At 42.4% G+C, this 22,053-nt stretch overlaps 1 protein-coding gene across 1 annotated transcript in view; it reads right to left on the bottom strand.

The window, feature by feature from the left end:
- The window catches only part of LOC110259857 (cytochrome P450 3A29-like), a 28,164-nt gene extending 6,479 nt beyond the window's left edge, over positions 1-21,685 (bottom strand). Inside the window, 9 exon segments of the mRNA XM_021086163.1 lie at positions 1,568-1,634; positions 2,678-2,805; positions 6,407-6,555; positions 8,122-8,210; positions 8,629-8,743; positions 12,322-12,420; positions 15,388-15,440; positions 17,802-17,895; positions 21,524-21,685. Coding sequence (XP_020941822.1) covers positions 1,568-1,634; positions 2,678-2,805; positions 6,407-6,555; positions 8,122-8,210; positions 8,629-8,743; positions 12,322-12,420; positions 15,388-15,440; positions 17,802-17,895; positions 21,524-21,594 — 865 coding nt within the window. The 5' untranslated portion in view covers positions 21,595-21,685.

Below are 22,053 nucleotides of genomic sequence, written 5' to 3'. Positions count from 1 at the left end.
TCCTGTGTAAATACACTTGATGTTCTCAGCTTTGTTCACTGAGAGGATCTAGACATAACGAAACCGTAGCAGCAATGCCCATTCCTAGGCCCTAGATTGTGATTTCTAAATCCCATTTCTCAATAAAGGGAACCAGGACTCCTTGGGAAATGGCTGGTTCAGGGCTAGTCAGGGCAAGCGAGAAGAGAAACCTGCAAAGGTCCTGCATCGGAAGGCAAGGAAAGGCATTCCCACAGTGGCTTAGCAGGTTAAGGACCTGATGTAGTCTCCATGAGGATACAGGTTTGATCCCTGGCTTCGCTCAGTGGGTTAAGAATATGGCATCGCCACAAGTTGTGGCGTAGGTCACAGCTACAGCTCTGATTTGACCCCTAGCCTGGGAACTTCCATATGCCACAGGTGTGGCCATAAAAATAAGGAAAAAAAGAAAGCAAGGAAGTCCTCAGAAAATAATAAATGTAAATAATACAGGATACTTGGTATACTACAATGAGGGATGTATGCTGTTATACATTTATCAAAACCCATAGAGTGAAAAACACCAAGAACTCTAATGTACACTAGGGACATTGGGTGATAAAATTGTATCAGTGTATGTTTGCTAGAAGATGCACACCACTCTGGTGTTGTCTTTTGATGTTGGGGGAGGCTCTGTGTAGCGGGGGGGAGGCTATATATTGGGAATCTCTACACTTCGTTATTTTTGAACCTAATTACTAAAAAATGTATTGAAAAATTTATCAAAAAGAAGAAAAAAGAAAAAAATTACAGGAGGCTACTAGAAAGAACTCCAGTGAACAAACCTGAGAGGTTTTGAGAATCAACATAAAGAACGATGATAGAGTCAGTTAGTGATATACGAGATCATACTAATATAAATAAATAAAGAAATAAGTAAATGGAGGAGAATGGAAAGCTCTCCCTTAAGATAGAACATCAACTCATAAATACAGAAAAAATTGGAATCAGAAGGTCATCATTTTGCAACCACGATAGCCAACAATGGTTTCAGTCAAAAACCATTCATGACAAAAACTAGGAGGTGAGAGTGTGAAGAGGAACAGAATATTTACAGACTCAGTTGCTTCTCCCACGAATTACGTATTAATGACAAAGGGAACATTAAACTTGACAGTGATTAAGCCGGTGAACACGACTTTACCAAATGTGCCAAGTTAAGGTCACCAGCACTGGGGCTTGTGCCTCCTGATGTGATGAAGCCTTGATGCAAATTTCCAGGCAGAGGCTCTGACTCAGTGGGTCTGGAGGAGCCTGAGCATCCACACTGGAAACAAGGGCCCCAGAGGCTCTGCTGTAGGGGATGCACAGACCAGGACTGGCTTCTGGGCCTGACCTCCTTGCTACACTTGCCCCCTTCAAGCTCTGAACAAAGTTGTGCCTGCCCACTTCTAGGAAGCACCTCTGGCTACCCTTTCTCTCTGAACGTGTGACCTTCTTCAATGTGGCAGAAATTCTCATCTGCCTGGAAAAACTTCCTGCACATTTTCAGAACCACCCCTTTCTCTGGGCCTCCCCACAGTGGCCCCTCTGAAACCTCCATGGTTACCTTTATGGGCGTCCATTTCTTTATAATTCTGGTGGTTAATTATCAGCTGAAGAAGGTCCACTCGGTGCTGGAAACAGAAAGACATTTCAATGATAGAAAATTACTTGTAAAATCATACATAAATCCAGAGTGCAGTATATAACCTCTATCTTTAGCCCTTAAAGAGCAGAAGTCTAACTAGTATTGCCCGAGTTTTTAGTGAAGAAAAGCACCCACCTACAAATCTTGGAGAACATCATATTTCCCAGAGAGAAATCCAGACATCATGTCCAGTTGATGTTTGTTCCTCACTCTCTCTGATCTTTGGCTTCTCTGGCTTTTGAAACCCTCCTTAAGGAGTTGCCTGCTCTCTCTCCTGTCACACCTGTTTGCTGAGGAGGAAGTTTCTAACTTCAATCCTTCTTTTTTTTCCCTCCAGCTTTTCTCCTTAATGAATGTCCACACAAATGATCCACTGACATTAGCAGAGTTCACCGGCAGCTTTTGTATAAGCATCTTCAAGTGCCCATCCTTCCAGAAGGTTATACAATATTCAGTGACATCCTAGAGTACACAACCCTGTCCCCCTGACCTGCAGACATCCTTGTGCTGGCCCCAGCTTCAGGAGGCAAAGCTGGGTTCACCAGCTTGCAGCCTCATCATCCAGAGAAGACCCCTGCCCACTCAGACTATGAGAGGCTCAAATTTACCATAGACTACACCCTGCAGGTGCACGGGGCTTCCACTGGACCATCTGTGAGATAGGAGGCTTGGGATTGAAGTGGTTCTTTGCCAGTATAATATATGGAGACAGTCTAACACCAGGTAAGTAATTCCAAATAGTAATTTATATCCTTAGACAATTTATTGAAAGGAAGCGATAGGTTTTTATCTTAATATTTATGTAGTGATATACTAATTGGTATGCCTCTTATTAAACATTACTCTCTGACTCATTTTTTAATCCTTTTCTCAACCTCAAACTTCTTCATTCCCTTGAAATGTTAGAACTCTCCCAGTCTAAATTCTATGATTCTCTACCTGCCATAAAAATGCAGAAGTGCACAAATATGTGTAACAGCTCAATAAATTACCCAAAAAACATGTTCACCACCAAACTGAACATTTTACCATTTGTTGATCTTTGAGGCGACTTTCTTTTATGCTTTTTACAAATTTTGTGAAAAAATCCATGGCACTTTTTGAAAACAGAGAGATATTTAATACTTCAGAGACGGGGCTGAGGAATGGAAAGAGTGCTGTAGGGAAAAAGATAAAAGGAAAGCTCAGTGAAAATGCAAAAACTTATTTGGAACAATTATAATTTGCCCTACCAGTCAAAAAGTGAAAGACACCCAGGTTCTCGACCAGGAGTCATTCCCTCTATGATCTATGCTCAGACTTCCAAAAGCCAAGTCAGAACAAGGCCAAGTCCATATATAGGGACCATCACTATAGCAGTGAGATCAGTGGTTCCTTCTGCATCTTTGGAATGACCAAAGGAACAGAAAGGAATAGGATTATATTCTTGGATCTCAGAGCATTTCCTTTTGTTTTCTTTTCTTTTCCTTTTATGGGCCACACCCATGGCATATGGAAGTTCCCAGGCTAGGGGTTGAAACTGAAATGGAGCCACAGCCACACCAATGCTCATAGCCTTTTATTATTGGACTAGAGTATCTTTGGATAAACTAGATTAAAGTCTGCTATTGTAATTGGGCTGTATAAAAAATAATAGGATAGAAATGATAAAGTGTAGGTCTTTTACCCATGATGAAATGATGTTAAAAATCAATAACAGGAGTTCCCGTCACAGCTCAGTGGTTAACAAATCTGGCTAGGAACCATGAGGTTGTGGGTTTGAACCCTGGCCTTGCTCAGTGGGTTAGGGATCTGGCGTTGCCGTGAGCTGTGGTGTATGCAGGTCGCAGATGCGGGTCAGATCCCGTGTTGCTGTGGCTGTGGTGTAGGCTGGCAGCTACAGCTCTGATTAGACCCCTAGCCTGGGAACCTCCATATGCCGTGGGAGCGGCCCTAGAAAAGGCAAAAAGACAAAAAAAAATCAGTAACAGTAAGAAAATTGAGAAATTCACAGATACATGGATATTAAACTATACACTGACAAATAACCAATGGTTATAGAAGAAACAAAAAGGGCAATTAAGAATTACTTTGAAATGAATAAAAGTTAAGCATGACAGGAGTTCCCTGTTGGCCACTGGTTAAGGTTTTCATTGCTATGTCATGGGTTTGATCCCTGGCCTAGGAACTTCTGCATGCCACAGGTCTGGTCAAAAAAAAAAAAAGGAAAAATGAGTGAATTGTATGGTATGTGAATTCTAACTCAATAAATCTATCAAAAAAATTAAAATGTTGGAGTTCCAATTGTGGCTCAGAGGTAACGAATCAGACTAGTATCCATGAGGATGCAGGTTTGATCCCTGGCCTTGCTGAGTGGGTAAAGGAACCTGTGTGTTGCTGCAAGCTGTGGCATAGGTCACAGATGCAGCTCAGGTCCTGTGTTGCTCTGGCTGCAGCGTAGGCCAGCAGCTACAGCTCTGCTTCGACCCCTAGCCTTCCATATGCTGCAAGCGTGGCCCTTTTTCTTTTTTTGACTATAAATGGTCAAGGGATATGAATAGAAGAGACGTTTAAAAAGATACCAAAGTTGACAGCCAACATAAAAAAAATCACTCAACGTACAGTTACCATTAGCAAAATGCCTATCAAAATCACTTCACGCCCACCAGGATGGCCATAATCACAAAGATAGAAAAGAGTTGACCACGTGTTTTCACGAATGACAAGAAATCAGATGCTTCATACATGACTGGTGGGAATATAAAATGGTGTGACTATTGCGGAAAACAGTTGAAATTTCCTTAATAAGTTAAACACAGTTACTTTATAACTCAGCAGTTCCACCCTTGAGAATGTATCCAAACACCCAAAACAGGTATTTCAACAAAAACCTTTACATGGATGCACATATAAAAGCCAAAAAGTGGAAACAACTCAAATATCCATCAGCTGATGAATGGAGAGACAAAATTCAGAATGTCCACATAATTGAATATTTTTTTGTCTTTTTTTTTTTTTTTTTTTTTTTTTTTTTTTTTGCTTTTTAGGGCCACACCCATGACATGGAAGTTCCCAGCCCAGAGGTTGAATGGGAGCCTTAGTTGCTGGCCTACACCACAGCCACAGCCACAGCCCCTCAGGATCCAAGCCATGTCTATGACCTACACCACAGCTCACAGCAACACTGGATCCTTAACCCACTGAGCAAGGCCAGGGGTTGAGCCTGCGTTCCCATGGTTACTGGTCAGATTCATTTCTGCTGAGCCACAGTGGGAACTCCCCACATAATGGAATATTATTTACTCATACAATGAAATGCAGCACTGATATATGCTACAATATGGATGAACCTTGAAAATATGATGATAAATGAAAATAGCCACAAAATATGACTTACGATATGATTCTGTCTGTATGAAGTGTTCAGAATAGGTAACTCTATAGAGACAGAAAGTGGATGGGTGATTCGTTAGGGCTAAGGGGAGTGGGAAGTGACTAAAATCGACTATAGCATAGTGATGGGTACACATATCTTTGTGCTGAAAACATTTTCCCAGTTTTATTGAGTTATAATTGAGATTCATAGTATAGTAGTTTAATGCACACAGCATAATGATGTGATTTTCCTATACTGTGAAATGATTATGGCCATACATTAACATCCATCACCTTTTTCCAGTTAAATTTTTCTTTTTGATAAGAAATTTTAGAGCTAATTTCTCTTAGCCATGTGTAAAGATAGCATACAGCAGGGATAACAATACTCATGTCAGGCCTTACACTGCCAGTACTTTTTATGTTTTTGTTTTGTTTTGTTTTGTTTGTCTTTTTGCCTTTTCCAGGTCCACTCCCGAGGCACATGGAGATTCCCAAGCTAGGGGTCTCATCAGAACTGTAGCCACCAGCCTACACCAGAGCCACAGCAACGCAGGATCCAAGCCGCTTCTGCAACCTACACCACAGCTCACGGCAACACCGGATCCCCAACCCACTAAACAAGGCCAGGCATCGAACCCACAACCTCATGGACTCCTAGTCGGATTTGCCAACCACTGCGCCATGACGGGAACTCCGGTACTTTTTATGTTATAACGGAATTTTGTACCTTTGGGCCACCTTCATCCATTCTCCCACCACCCAACCCCCACTTCTTATAACCAAAAATCTGATCTCATTTTCCTGTGAATTTGGCTTTCTTCTTTTTGATTCAATATATAGATATTTGCTTTCTCTGACTTATTGCACTTATTGGACTTAACGCCCTCAAGGTCCACCCAACTTGTTGCAAATGACAGAATTGACTTGCTCTTTTATAGCTGAATAGTATTCCATTGCATATTTACACCACATTTCCCTACCTTTTCATCTGTTGATGGACCATTAGGATGTAAAAACCAATAAACTGTACATACAAAATGGGATAAATTATATAGTATATGAGCTCCATCTCAATAAATCTATTATGGAAAAGAAAGATAAAGGAAAGAAGGAGAAGGAGGGGAGGAAAGTGTGGTGCAGTGGAAGTAAATCTGACCAGTATCCATGAGGATGCAGGTTCAATCCCTGACCTCACCCAGTGTGTCAGGGATCCAGTGTTGCCATGAGCTGTGATGTAGGTCACAGACTCGGCTCAGATCCCACATTGCTGTGGCTGTGGTGTAGGCTGGCAGCTGTAGCTTCAATTCAACTCCTAGCCTGGGAATTTCTATATGCCTCGGGTGCAGCCCTGAAAAAAAAAAAGAAAGAAAGAAAGAAAAAGAAATATAGTAGCCCACATACTTATAAAGAGAAGTAATTAATCGAGACAATCAAATATTACAATTTTTTGGACATATTCCACAAATGGATGTTGTGGATTGTTGAGAGAATCAATTTTCACTCCAAATAATGTTCCAGTAGTCATATCCAGGCTGTAGGCTCCAAAGATGCTGAATCTAAAAAGCATGACATGGAAAATTAAAGTCAGCACGTTTGTATTATCCTTGCCCAACACGTGCAACAGGAATGGCATGCAAATTCAGAGGACCAGGCAAGACAGGTAAAGAGCCATATTCTTTCAGAGGCACCGGCTATACCATTTCATAAGGTGTATATGAGATGCCAGTGGTGCAGCTGGCCCTGTTGCAGGAGTGATGGGGACACTAGGGCAAGTTAGACACCCCTCTGAGTCAAACGGGGATAGAGACCCATAATCAAATAACAGTAGTGTGTCTTGACTGTAAGCAATATTAGGTGTATAAGCACTGTACTTAAGACAAAGAGCATAAAATTAACTCATTCTCAAGAGGATGTCCTGTCAAGAAAGGGGAAACTGATCTGGGTCTTTCTTCACCACGGTCTCTGTGCTCAGGGCTGACTCCTCTTCTGCGTGTTACCGAACTGCAGCAACTCCCTGTTCTGAGCTGCCAGGAACATCCTCTCTCCTTGTCTTACCCCCCTGCTAAGGTTCCTAAAAGACCACCCTGTGGTTGTCCAGGATGCTGTGGTTGTCCTGAGGGCAGAGTCCTTTCTGTAAAATGTAGGAACTAAAAAATGTTTCTAGTTTAAAATAAATAAGTAAATCACTCCAAACTGACTTAGGAGACCCCTAAGGTAATTGATCATAGGTCCCCAGTTTTTCCAGGATGGTCAGAGTTTAAACTTGTTGTTCTACCGTAATTTACAAAATCCCAGAAAAGACAATAAAGGCTGTGGCCACCCTACTGATATCCTATAGCGGATCTTTTTTTTTGTTTTGTTTTTCTCTTTTTGCCATTTCTTGGGCCACTTCCACAGCATATGGAGGTTCCCAGGCTAGGGGTCGAATCGGAGCTGCGGCCACTGGCCTACGCCAGAGCCACAGCAATGCGGGATCCGAGCCGCGTCTGTAACCTACACCACAGCTCACGGCAACACTGGATCCTTAACCCACTGAGCAAGGGCAGGGATTGAACCCGCAACCTCATGGTTCCTAGTTGGATTCGTTAACCACTGAGCCACGATGGGAACTCTTTTTTTTTTTTTTTTTTGAGACTAAAAGAAGGAGAATTGTTGGTAGGATTTAATGTTTAGTATTTATAGGTATCTTTACCCAAACTTTGAAGAGGTTTTAGTTATTCCAAAGTCCATAATGTTATGTTCTTACCCCCTTACCCACTACTATGGACTAAGTGCATTCATGTACCACCATTTCATTTGCTCGAAACTCTGGTTCAGTCATGTTTCTCAACTGTGTAATTTGGTATTTCAGAATAGCAAAGGTGACAATTAAGCAGATAAGTTGATCCTGGACCGTGTACACAGAAGTCCTTTTCTCTCTCAGTGGCCCTATTTCTTTTTATTTTTTGCCTGGCTTCCCAGCACTCCTCCTTGGGTGGCACACTCGAGTGGTAAAACCACATACCTACTTCTGTTTGGTCACTAGAGTAACTCAGCTGTGGGCATTTCCACTCTATGGCAGGCATCTTGAGGGTCTCAAGTGAGCTCAGATAGCCAGAAGCTTAATTTTCACTTACTCTTTCACATTGATGGGCTTGCCTTTCTCTGTTTCCTTCCTCAGGTTCCTCACCAGTGCATCTCCATACTGAACAACGATGGGAAACATCTAGACACAAAATAAACACCACCCAGAGGTAAATGCAGAGACTCAAGTCCTAGAAGGATCTGGCTTTCCCAAGCATGGAGCAGTTTGTCACATTTTATAATGAATCTTAGAATGTTTCTTCTAGGAAGTGAAAAGAAAAAAACCATTTTTAGGAAACTCAAATTAGAAGACCAATCCTTGGAAAGGCACTACATTCTTATTTTCTTCTCTATTTTTTTTTTTTTTGGCTGCACCCATGGTATGCAGAAGTTCTGAGGCCGGGGATTGAATCCTGAGCCACAGCTTTAACCAGAGCTATAGCAGTGACCATGACAGATCCTTAACCCTGAGGCCACTAGGGAACTCTCTATGATCTTTTTTTTCTACCTGTTGCTAAAGTCATTCTTTGAGTTTTTAAAAGCAAGCCATCTTTCCTTACCTTCTTGAGCTTTCCACTGGTGAAGGTTGGAGACAGCAACGTTCGTATTCTCTTCCATTGTTCATCCACAGCCAGACACATGGAATTTTTCATAATTCCCAATGGGCCAAAATATTAGAGTTGAAAGTCAATACATTCTACCGTACATAAGTTTTGGAGGATTCAAAATGGTGGAAAAAAACCTGTTAAATGGGCACCAATTAGTCAACCAATATTCAGTGACTGTCTACTTAGTAGCAAGCCCTATGCTAGATGATCAAGAAATATTTGCCTTGGAACATGATGAATGAAGGATAATGGTAGAAAGAGAATGTATGTATGTATAAGAACTGGGTCACTCTGCTGTACAGCAGAAATTGACAAAACACTGTAAAGCGACTACGATAAAAAATTTTCAAATAAATAAATAAAAACGAAAAATAAAGACATATCTGCCTAGCTTCCCGAGAGGGTAGAGGAGACATCCAGCAACCTGCTGTGGTTTGCAGGCTCTATATAGTCCAGTCTCCTTTTAAACACAAATTCCCCATGTGGTAGGGAAACTATTCTTCCCATGGAAATAGCGTAAAACTTCATTCATCCTCCTGGGCTGTGCAGAATATATTTTCAAAAATATGTTTTGTTTTGAAATGGATATGTGCAACACTCATTCATGACAAAACTCATAGACTAGGAAGAAAAAAACTTACTCGACTTGATGAAGGGCATCTACAAAAAAATTTACAACCATCATCACCTTAATAATTGGATGCTAAAGTGACATCACCAAGATGGTGGAGTAGGAGATTCCAGCCTCTGCCACCCCTTGAAGAGCAACAAGAGACAGCTGGCAACACACAGAAATAGGTCTAGGAGCCCTCAGCAGTCTACTTTTTGAAATTTGAGCAACGCAATGGAACAAGAAGGAAAAAAAGCTCATCATTTATAAAGGAATCCAATAATGCTATCTATCATAGGATTTTTCATCTGAAACCTGAAGGCAAGGCAAGAGTGAAATGATCTCTTCATAGTTTTGAAAGAAACCAAAGCATGTTATCCAGCAAAGCAAGCCCTCAAAGCCATTTTAAGACAAACAAAAGCAGGGTTGGTTCATCATCACTAGAATGACGTGACCAAAAAACACTAAAGGGTAGGTGTTCCTGTTGTAGCTCAGCAGTAATGAAACTGACTAGTAACCATGACGATACAGGTTCAATCCCTGGCCTCACTCAGTGGGATAAGTATCCTCATTGCCGTGAGCTGTGGTGTAGGTCACAGAGGCAGCTCGGAACCTGTGTTGCTGTGCCTGTGGCATAGGCTGGCAGCTGCAGCTCCAATTCAACCCCTAGCCTGGGAACTTCCATATGCCAAGAGGGTGGCCCTCAAAAGCAAAAATTCAAGCTGAAAAGAATGCTAAGTATTAACAGTAAATCAAATGAAAATATAAAACACACTGGTAAATGGGAATATATCCTAAAATTCTGAATACAGTAATATTGTGATAGTGATCTACAAACCACTTATGACTCACTCTAGTGTAAAGGTTGAAGGACCAAAGAATTAAAAATTACAGTAGCTAAAATAATTTGCTAATGAATACAAAACATAAAATGATAGATAGTTGACCTTTGAATAAACCAGGTTTGAGCTGGGAGGGTCCGTTTACACTTGCATCTTTTCCAATAGGAAATATTACAATGTTACACAATCTTCACTTGGTTGTATCCATGGATGGGAAAACATGGGTAGAGTGGAACCACATAACAGAAGGTCAACTATATGAGTTAGAGGCAAAATTTTGATTTAGGGAGGACTGGAACCCCTAATGCACATGTTGTTTAAGGATCAACTATAAACTGTGACATCAAAAAACACAAAAAGAGAGTGTGTGTGTGTGTGCATGTGTGTGTATAAAAACACTGGGCTTTTGAATGAGAACAAAGTGAAGTTTGATAAGATTAAAATAGACTATTATATCTAGATGTTTTATGTAAGCTTCCTGGTAAACATAAGCAAAACCTGTAGCAGATACAGAGAAAGTAAAGAGAAAAAAATTACAAATACCCCTATAGGCATTCTCATCAAGGCTCAGCAGGAATGAATCTGACTAGTATCCACGAGGATGCAGGTTCGATCCCTGCCTTCGCTCAGTGGGTTAAGGATCCAACATTGCTGTGAGCTGTGGTGTAGGTTCCTGACAAGGCTCCGATCCAGTGTTGCTGGGGCTGTTGTGTATAAGCCCACAGCTGTAGTTTCCGATTCGACCCCTAGCCTGGGAACTTCCATATGCCAGAGGTGTGGCCCTAAAAAGAACAACAACAACAACAACAAAAAAAAACACTATAAAAAATCATGAAATTAAAAAGGAGACCAGAAGAAGAGAAAAAGAAAAGAACAAAAGATTTACAAAACACTCTGGCAATAGTACTTCCTATAAATAATTACATTAAATATACAGGGACACTCTTGGGGTAGAGCATGATATGAAAAAAAAGAATGTAAATGTTTATGTGTGGCTGGGTCACTATGCTGTACAGCAGAAATTAACACAACACTGTAAATCAACTATACTCTAATAAAAAAGAAAAGAAACTAAATCAGACAATAATGCATTTAGGTCCATTATCTAAATTTGCTTTCTCTATTTTCCAAGCTCACTGGATAATTCATGTGTAAGACTCACCTATCATAAATACAGAGCCTCTAAGTCTTGGAGAATGTAAGCAGTAAGAACTTGTAGATAAAAAATAACTTCACACTAAAAAAATACAGGGACAGATGAATGACAAAGAAAACAACACAAAATGGATTCTAAACTTAAATGTAAAACATAAAACTTGGTAGGTTTAAAAAATTAGAGTAAATCCAGGGAATTTCAGTATCTGTATATAAATCCAAATGTAAATATTCTGCAAGAAAGTCTCACATAAATGCTTTAATTTTCAATTCACCAAATACTTTTCTGGTTGTGCTGAATTCTCAAATGCTGTAAAAGCCAAGGCAAGCATAAAATAAATGCTATATGGAAACATTAAAAAAAAAGAAACAATGTAACAATGCAGCACTAAAATGGGAGAAAAAATTATGTATACATGTATGTGTAACTGGGTCCCCATGCTGCACAGTGGGAAAAAAAAAGTGTGTTGAGGGAAATAACAATACAAAATAAATTTTTAAAAAAATTAGAGTAAATCTTGGAAGCTAGGGCTAGGTAGAGTTTTTAGACTCAACACTGAAGACATAACCCACAAAAGGTAAAATTGATAAACTGCCCTCATCAAAATTGAAAAAGAGTTTGCTTTGCTAAGAACCCTAATAAGATGAAAAGACAAGGTACACGATGTGACTAAGAATAGTTGAGGGGGAGCCTCAACTATTAAGGGGATGGAAGAGTACTGTAATAGATTGTGGTGGTCATTCCAAAAATCGACATATTATGATGAATTTTCATAAAGCCACGCGCATGCACACAAACGGGTGCACATGAAACTGACGAAATCTGAACAAGCTCGGTGGAGAGCATCCGGATCAATTTCCTGCTTTGATATTGCACTTTAGTTCTGCACGATATTACCACTGAGGACATGGGATTAAGGATACAAGACTTGAGGCCGCTCCGCATTTTTTAAAACAACGCCCTAGGACTCTATTAATGTTTCAAAGTGAAAATTTAATAAAGAAATGGTTTTTTAAAAAAGAAGAAGAAGGCCTACCCGCCAGTTTGTGAAGACCAAGTAAGATTCTTTTACCAGGACTGTTTTGATCATGTCTGGATCTGTGATAGCCAACACGGGCTGCTGACCATCAAAAAACCTGTGCCAGAAAAAGCAGAGCTAGTTAAGTTAAATGAGCCGATTTCTGCAGCGGGAGCCACATGTGGAAGTCCAGACTTTCACCCAGAATCACCCAACCCCTACGCCTACAGATCACCGTGGGACATGCAATTAGAAACTTTAACTCCAAGTAGTGTGTGCATGAGTATTTATTATACCCGTCTCCATAATTTTTATGTGTTTAAAATATTTCATTATGAAAAAGGAAGAGAGGTTGGTAAATCATCGAAGTAATTAATATGAGAATGGAATAATATTTAGGGAGAGTCCACCCAGTCAGTCTTAAAGCTCATCAAAAATCTGAAAAAGGCATATGACACAATATTAGATGAAAATTATAGGTATCCTGATCATAAATAAGCAACAATGTGTCTGCAAGTGGAAGAAGATTTGGAATGCTCAACAAATGAGTTTAGGATTATATAAGATTTCTTTGCCCTATTTTCTAAAATTTGCTTCCTGGTTACAAAATTTTAAAGGAAATATGATTTTTAACTGATAAGCAGCTATTTGTGGTAGCATCAAGATTAGAAAAAAATGAAACAAAAGGAAAAAGAATACAGAAATTCGGAGGAGCATGTAGAATTAATTTTAAAATACTTCGTTTTCATTACTTCTAGGTATTCTTCTGCATGGCTCTCAGGTGGGCCTCGGGCTCCATGTAGGTGGCCTCCTGCAGCAGCAGGGCAGGCCCACATCTGACACTCGTACCACTCAAAGCTGACCCTTCATATGTGCTACATCCCAACCGGCCTCATCTCCTGACTGTCAGGATGCCCGTTCATGAGAATGGGCCACGGGCACGAGGTTGACTCTAAGTTAATTACACTGTCTTCTGGCGTTTTGTTTCCCACTATCCATCATTTGCAATTGCTAGAACACAGTGGAAGATTTCCTATAAGTCAACATAGGACTCTTTGACTTCACAGAGGAATTTCAAATCATTTTTTGACCACATGTAACAATGGATGAGAACCACTGTATTTACCACTGCCAGTTTCTGAAAACGATTCTAAACCTCAGAGGGTTTAAGTGGGTGTCAAGTGTATTTAGGGCTCAAGCAGGGACAGACGTGATTAAGAACGCACGTAATCTGCTCTCTATTGGACGGATCATATTTCTCTGATGATTCCCTTCTTTCCATCCTGTTTTATCAAAAACATGTGAGAAGGAGGTCCCATTGTGGCTCAGTGGGTTAAGAACCTGACTAGTGTCCATGAGGTTGTGGGTTTGATCCCCGCCTCCCTCAGCGGATTAAGGATCTGGCATTGCTGCGAGCTGCATTGTAGGTCACAGACAATGGCTCAGATACCACGTTGCTATGGCATGGGCTGGCACCCGCAGCTCTAATTTGACCCCTAGCCCAGGAATTTCCACATGCCACAGTTTTGGCCACCCACCCCCTGCCCCAAGAAAAAAAACACCCGATAGAAGAAGGAATAATGGTTTGGGGTGACCCTTTATAGTCATGTCACTCCAGCCTGAGTATTTCCTCCACTACCAGTTAAAATTCAGATTCTTGCCCCCCCCCCCGCCCCAGGATTCAGTGTTGCTAGTGGAATGGAAAAGTCTTGTTAACTCACTCTCCCATGTGGTTCTTATTTATACCCAAGCCTGAGAACCATTTTCTAAAGAGAACTGGGATCCACCACGACAAAAAAAAAAAAAAGAAAAGAAAAGAAAAGACCCCATCCAACGCTCACAAGAACTAAACGTTGGAGGGGCAGGTGGGGACGGGCCAGTGGGGATCCAGTGCTGTGTGTTCTCTCCACTCAACCATATCCTCTTTCAGGGTCGTGGCAACTCCACAGAGTTCTGTGGTTTCTGAGGACTTGAGAAGAGGAGAGGTACAGAGAGGTGCAGTCTTCTCCCACTTGTGTTTGGCAAAGAAGCACCACAGGACTCCTCTCCAGCTGCTCTCACCAAACTTCCAACAACTTTCAACAGAAAGGGAAGGACCACTGCAATCAGTCCTGGCCACTCTACAAAATCGTCAAGTCCATCAGCCCCCTGGGAGAACCTTAGGTTAGAAATATCCCACATTTGGAGTTCCCGTCATGGCGCAGTGGTTAACGAATCCGACTAGGAACCATGAGGTTGCGGGTTCGGTCCCTGCCCTTGCTCAGTGGGTTAACGATCCGGCGTTGCCGTGAGCTGTGGTGTAGGTTGCAGACGCGGCTCGGATCCCGAGTTGCTGTGGCTCTGGCGTCGGCCGGTGGCTACAGCTCCGATTAGACCCCTGGCCTGGGAACCTCCATATGCCGCGGGAGCAGCCCAAGAAATAGCTAAAAAGACAAAAAAAAAAAAAAAAAAATCCCACATTTCTTCAAAGTCAGAAAAATAGAGGAGGTAAAGCAATAATTACGTACATCTCTACTGAAGTTTTTGGCTTAAAAAATACCAAACTCCATACTTGCAGAGAAAGTTAAAAAAAAAAAAAAAAGATTAGGGGAATGGTTTCCCATTCTGTTTACCTATACTCACCAGCCCTTTTTCCAAAAGGATCTATTAAATACAAAGTTTAAATAAGGGATATTTGGCTTTTAAACAAAAATGAATCATTGGGAAAGGTGTAATGACATCCATTTATGAACACATATTAGAGGGGTCTGTGATAACGCACTTTATGCAATTAAAGGTGCCCTACAGACAAAAAAAAAAAAAAAAAGGAGAGGAAGGGAAGAATGAGACACTGGGCATAAATTAATGGGAGGAGGCCCTGAGCTTCCAAGTCTGGAGCAGAGTGCTGACCTGCAATTCTGCAGGCCTGATTCAGACTGTGGACATGGGCACCTGGTGACATCTGGGGTCCCTGGTGGAACAAGCCTCCCAAGCTTTGCAATAGGTGGTTTCATCCCAAGGAGCGCTGGGCTGAGTTGTCGTCCACACCACAAGGGGGTGCCTCATCAAAGCAAGTCTAGGCAATGGAAGTTTCCAGAATACTCACCCCCACATTTTCCCATACTCTTTAAAACATTTATTATCGAAATTCCACATACCCTGCAAGGAGAAATAAAATTACATTATTAATCTAAATGTATTGAATCCTACCTCTACTGGGGACAAAGAAGACTCGAATTCCATGAAATAAGTCCTACTATTTTTCAGTGGAATTTGAAAGGAGGCTCTTATCAGAGACATTTTAGGGGGAGGGAGAGAAAAATAGGGATATTTAAAGCAGAGAATTTTTCACTCTTACCCGCGTCTATAGTCGCTAATTCATTGCTTCCCTTCTTTCTGTTTTTGCTTGTGCACGTGTTATCTCTAAAATCTCATAATCTCTGAGTTAATCCTCCACAGACAGGTGAGAAAACTGAAGCTGAAAGTAAGAGTTGCCTGCACAGCCCCTGATCTTCTAGCTAAGCAGCCTTTTCATTTATCTCATGAGCTGCCTCTAGAATTCTAGCAGAATTAGGAAGTTAAAACACCAGGGGCCTCTAATAAATCTAGCAGATTTTTGGGTTTTTTTTTTTTTTTTGTCTTTTTGCTATTTCTTTGGGCCACTTCTGCGGCATATGGAGGTTCCCAGGCTAGGGGTTCAATCGGAGCTGTAGCCACTGGCCTACGCCAGAGCCACAGCAACAGCAACACGGGATCCGAGCTGAGTCTGCAACCTACACCACAGCTCACGGCAACGCCGGATCGTTAACCCACTGAGCAAGGGCAGGGACCGAACCCGCAACCTCATGGCTCCTAGTCGGATTCGTTAACCACTGCGCCACGACGGGAACTCCCAATCTAGCAGATTTAAATAAGTCTTAAGACATGTGTTGAGTGAGAAAGTGAGTGAGTGAATGAGTGACAATGTGGACTTGCCTTCCTGTTTTCTGGTTCAACCTCCAAAAGAAAAGAAGCCACATAAAGGACAGTGCAGTTAAAACAGTGGCCTGCATTTTTGCTTCTGCAACTATTTAAAAGAAAAGAAGAAACCAACACACAAAAAAACCTTGTTGCAAAGTTTCAGTTGCGGTGTTTTTAACTACGCAAAAGAAAGTCCAAGAAATATGGATCTTGGTGTGCATTTACTAAGGGGTTGATCTGGGAAAGCTGGAAAGGACATGTGATTTTCCAGAAGGAAAAAATTTCAGAAAGTTCTCAGGCAATCAGGAGACAATTAGGCCTCAGTTGGGAGAATTAGCCTCTGAGGAAAAAAATCCTAGGTCTGAAGGAAAGGAAATCTGAGGCAAAAAGCAGCCTGCATCTCAGTCTCTGCTTGACTTCAGTGTGAATGTGAACTTGTAACCTTCCATCCAGGGGCCAGGTCCTAGAAGAAGCATTAGACCTGGATTAACCACAAAGGCTCCACTAAAATTCTCAGGCCATGTGTTACCTAGTACATTCTGTTGATTCATTAAATTCCTCATAATAATGTCAAATCATCTCCTTTCTAGTGTTTCTGTAGAGGTGATGATGCCTTTCTTTAAAAAAATACCCACACAATTCTGGAGTTCCCGTCGGGGCAGTGGTTAACGAATCCGACTAGGAACCATGAGGTTGCGGGTTCGGTCCCTGCCCTTGCTCAGTGGGTTAAGGATCCGGCATTGCTGTGAGCTGTGGTGTGGGTTGCGGACGTGGCTCGGATCCCGCGTTGCTGTGGCTCTGGCGTAGGCCAGTGGCTATGGCTCCGATTCGACCCCTAGCCTGGGAACCTCCATATGCCGCAGGGGTGGCCCAAGAAATAGCAAAAAGACAAAAAAAAAAAAATACCCACACAATTCATTTAGTGGTTAACTTCCCAATCAATAGGCAATCACCATCTTGTCTTAGTTACATTCACTATCTGCTCTCACACATAAGGTGTCTCCTTTGAAGGCACAGAAGTAAAGCAGAAAGCTCTTACTGCCAAAAGATGTCACAGACAGCAAAAGTGGATCACAGCATGGAAACCCCTGCAGGGCCTAGCAGTTCTAGAGAGATTTCAAGAATGTGCAAATTTCTGGCTGGTGAATACTAGGGCTGTCTTAGAATGCGAAGTTTCCAAGAAACCCAGGAGGGGAAAAAAATGTACCCAGACCTTACGCTGCCAACAGGAAAGTCTGACTGTGGTGTTCACATTTAATGAGCCATGACTGGGCATGCCCTTCATGCTTTTCTCCTAATACTAAGTAGGATTGTACCTTCCTGGGAATGAGTGTTTGGCAAAATGAAAATCTTCTTCACTCCACAATACACAGAAGTTAAAAAAAAAGCTAAGTCCTGTGCTCAACCAGCCAGCTATCCGACACAAGGTGGGACCTATGATGCCATTTCTGAAAAGTTGAAAACCTCAGAACTTCCTTCTAAGAAGGTGAATTTTTAATAGGGAACTCAGCTGAGATTTGCAACCCTAAGAAGCAAAGCTAGGGCTCAAACAACACATACCTTACGGTAGGCCAGAACATTTCCAAAATAAGGCAGAGGTCTTGGCCTGGGGATCCCCAGCTTCTTAAAAAGTCCATGTGAATAAATCCCATATCTAGAAAATAAAAGAGAAAATCAGGTCACAGGGACTGTGGAACAGGTGTTGGGCCTGGCCACCCACTACCTCAGACCTGGAACAGTCAACCTGGGAAGAAAACATGTAGGCAATAAATAATATCGGCAACTCCAAAAGCAATATTATGTTCACTCATCATTTCCTTCCCCACCTTCATGGTGAGGCCCATAGAAAGTGATAGTGATTAGCTAAAAGCAGCTGAAGGCTTCATGATCACAATCCTGGGTGGAATACTTGATAAGTGCTCCTAAATTTGAGTGTTCCTGAAAAGTTTCTTCCAGCAAGTTCACTCATAAATAATACATTTGTTTATTTATTTGCCAGCATCCTTAGCATGTGGAAGTTCCCAGGACAGGGCTGGAACCTGCCTCAGAGCAGCAGCAGAGGTCCAAGCCTCTGCAGAGGCAATGCTGGATCCTTAACCTATTGTGCCCCAAGAGAACTACCACTCATGTTAAGATTCTTATTCGAGCTTGAAACAGAAAAAAATCTTTTCTTGTTCCAATAATGACACATGGCTTAATTTTGTCCACTCGGTAACATAGCTAGTGATCCTCCAACCTGTGATATTCCCCAGCTGAGCATAGAGCCAGGCACATTCATTTTTTTCAAGATGCTCAGTCACAAAGCCATTAGTTTCCTGCCTCCATGCGCCGAAAGCCTCTTAAGACTGCTGCTCCCTAGGGCAGACCTGTCTGCAACTCATCTTAGTGTTTTTTGTATGGAATCCCGCGAAGGAGGTATTTTGAAATCTTGTGGGTCTTTTCAATAGGGTGTTTCTGAGAGATGAGAGAGTGGAGGAGAAGAGAGATGAGGCAAGAGGCTGCAAGTAATAATTTTTACCAGGAAGTGGCTAGACCTCCAAGGCTAACTTTGTAGGCAAATTAGGAAGGCATGGCTGAAAGCTATGTTATGCATAAATGGTTCTACATGCTCTGCAAGTGCTTTTAGCTGAAACAGGGGGTCTTCCAAACATCAGGTACCTTCTTGTGGATAGCAGAAGACACATCACGAGACATAAAATGAGTAACCATAAACTGTGACAGAATGGTGGATTAAGACCTCATCCCTCTTCTTTAGAGGTTACACATGAAGATAGTACATGATCCAAATATTCGGTACAAATGCAGCACATCTCCTGTGATAAAACAAGCTTGAAAAACTGCATGAAAGAATGTGTGATACACAGGCTCAGCAGGCACCTTGGCCAAGCCCAGCTGGTTGTTGGGATCTTTCCTTCACAACAGTTGTCCTCGGTATGTGGCCAGCTGCCAGAAAGGCCATGGCCCAGGGCCTGCTTTTGTCATCAGAACAAGGGCAAATCAGTTTCTGCTTCTGACTTTCAAGGTGTTACAAGAACTCAAAGATAATGCTAAGCAACTGAGGCATGTGTCAGGACACTAGCTCCAGGGAAAGATCTAGTCTAGGATCTAAACTCACGTGGTCCCATATCAAGGCAAAGGGTGACGTCTTTGGTTTCTTTTCAGCTTCCAATTTTTGGATAAAGCTGCTTTGGGTACAAGGAAGGGCCCAACAATAAGGCCAATCATTTTTATTGTGTTTACACTGCACTGGCATCAGGAGAGCATTGACTGCAGCTGCTGACTCTTGGCTGCACAAGTTTGCCTGGTGATACCATCTGGTTCTAGCCTCAGTGCCAGACCACACACAGTGTGACTTCGAGGACGTTGCCATCGTCAGGCTTCAAGCAGGTGAGATGCCAACCCTGCTGACCTGTGGGACCAGGTGAGATGAGGAGCTCTGGGAGGTCTGCTCTGAGGAATGAAGAATATTCTCGCCTCCATCCTGACCCTCCCTGGATGCCTCCCCATCATCACTGGCCCCCAGGCACGCTTACTCACCTGCACCGAAGATTAAAATAAACTGCTGGCAGGTATATTTAAAATAATCTATATCATAGAAGTATTTATATATTTTACACTGGATTCATTTTCTCGACATGATTCTAGACATGTGAGTTTATTCACCTACCTTTACAGTCAAAAATCACCGAAAAGCAGCTCTCTTTTATCCTTCAGAAAGAACATGCTGGAAATGGATTTATGTCGATTTAAAATCTGGTATTGCAGTTCCCGTTGTGGCTCAGTGGTTAACGAATCTGACTAGGAACCACGAGGTTATGGGTTCGATCCCTGGCCTTGCTCAGTGGGTGAAGGATCTGGCGTTGCTGTGAGCTGTGGTGTAGGTTGCAGACGTGGCTCGGATCCCACATTGCTGTGGCTGTGGTGTAGGCCGGTGGCTACAGCTCCTATTCGACCCCTAGCCTGGGAACCTCCATATGCTGCAGGAGCAGCCCTAGAAATGGCAAAAAGAGAAAAAAAAAATCTGGTAGTAAATAGAATGAATTTAACCCATATTGATTCATTTTGTACTGTCATCAAAAAGAAAATATGCCACATGAAAATATATTCAAAATATCTTGAATTCGAACACATCTCTCAAAGAATTAAAAGAGGAGTTCTCTTGTGACACAGAGGGTTAAGGATCCAGTTTTATTGTCCCTAGTGAGGCTCAGGCTCGATCTCTAGTACAGGAACTTCCACATACCACAGACATGGCAAAAAAAAAAAAGGAATTAGGATGACATCTGTGCTGTCCTCATTCATATTATTACGATTTCCTACTCTTTTCTAATGACAGTGAAACTGAGATAAAGGACAAATGAGACACGGAAGCGGCTTTCCCCACTCTCTTGTCGAAAAGAATTCCTCTCTAACCCTCCCAGAGACTGGAGGAAAAAGTGAAAGAAATGACTAGAGTTTCCTTATTTCTGCCATGCCTGCCCTGGTCAAAGTCGTGTACACCAGATGCTTTGTGTAAATGACACCTGGGGAGGGAGGGGAGCAGGAACCCGAGTGACGCAGGGGCCAACCATTCTAGAGATCTTTGCAGCAGACACGGAACCTGGAAGGTGGAGATAACGAGACCTTCTGCCTCCAGCGTCCCCAAGCCTGGGAAGGGGGTGAGGCGTCTGCCACACAGGTGGCAGTTGGTTTTAATCGGCCTTTGCTGGATTCTGGTTGACTAGTCTAGATCTGTACAAACTGGTAGTCAAAAGCAAAAGATCAGCCCTCCAGGAGCAAATGATTGCCATCAATCCCTCCTAACTTCAGGAATAGGAACTAGGGGGATAACTCCTTCAGCAGGCCTGAGTAAGATCAGTAGTAATCCCTTTGGTGCTTGCAGCAGGCATCGCATAAGCAACCTGCCCTACATTATTTTTTATTTTTATTTTTTTGTCTTTTTAGGGCCCGATCCATGGCATGTGGATGTTTCCAAGCTAGGAGCTCAATCAGAGCGCAGCTGCCAGCCTATGCTATAGCCATAGCCATAGCAATGCTGGATAGGAGCTGTATCTGTGACCTACACTGCAGCTCATGGCAATGCCAGATCCTTAACCCACTGAGAAAGGCCAGGGATCGAACCAGCAACCTCAGGGATGCTAGTCAGGATCTTAACCCGCTGAGTCACAATGGGAACTCTCCCCCCCATTAACTTAGATCTTCAAATGGCTAAGGGAAAGGGGGAGCAGATTTGTAGCTCAAGTCCAAGGTTACAGAGGAGATGAGCCTGGACAGCTACTCACAGATAGAGGAGCACCAGGCTGGTAACCAGGAGAAGCCAGGTTTCCACAGAAAAGCTTGGGATCAGGTCCATGGCCACCGTCCTCTGGGGTTCCCTCCTCTGAGCGTCCCTTCAGCCGTGTGTGCTGCTCTTTGCCTCTGAGAGTGTGGAGGTCCCCTTGCTGCTCAGTGGAGAGTCATTGGGGCTGGAGGTTTAAGTGCTGGGAAAGGAGGTGGGGCTGGAGCTGCAGCCAATGGAAGAGCCCCCTGTGCTCCACCTGCAGGAGCCCCTCCTGCCTTGAGAGCTGGCAAAACATCATGGACACGCCAGTTTGTCCTCCCTTGATTTAATATTCTGTGAAAATTCTAAAATCAACTCAATCAGTATCATCATCAAGTCCAAACATTCCATAAGGACAAATAAAACCACTGGCCTTGAACCTCCTTTAACTGCCTTTGTCACTGTGGCTGCCAACACAACAAAATATTTGAACTCATTCAACAAGAAAAGTCTACTGATTGTTACCTGTGCAGTTTTTCTGCCTAGAAAGTC

This window comes from Sus scrofa, chromosome 3 (assembly GCF_000003025.6).
Source record: "Sus scrofa isolate TJ Tabasco breed Duroc chromosome 3, Sscrofa11.1, whole genome shotgun sequence".
NCBI lineage: Eukaryota > Metazoa > Chordata > Mammalia > Artiodactyla > Suidae > Sus > Sus scrofa.
This window is presented reverse-complemented; position numbering and strand designations above follow the sequence as displayed.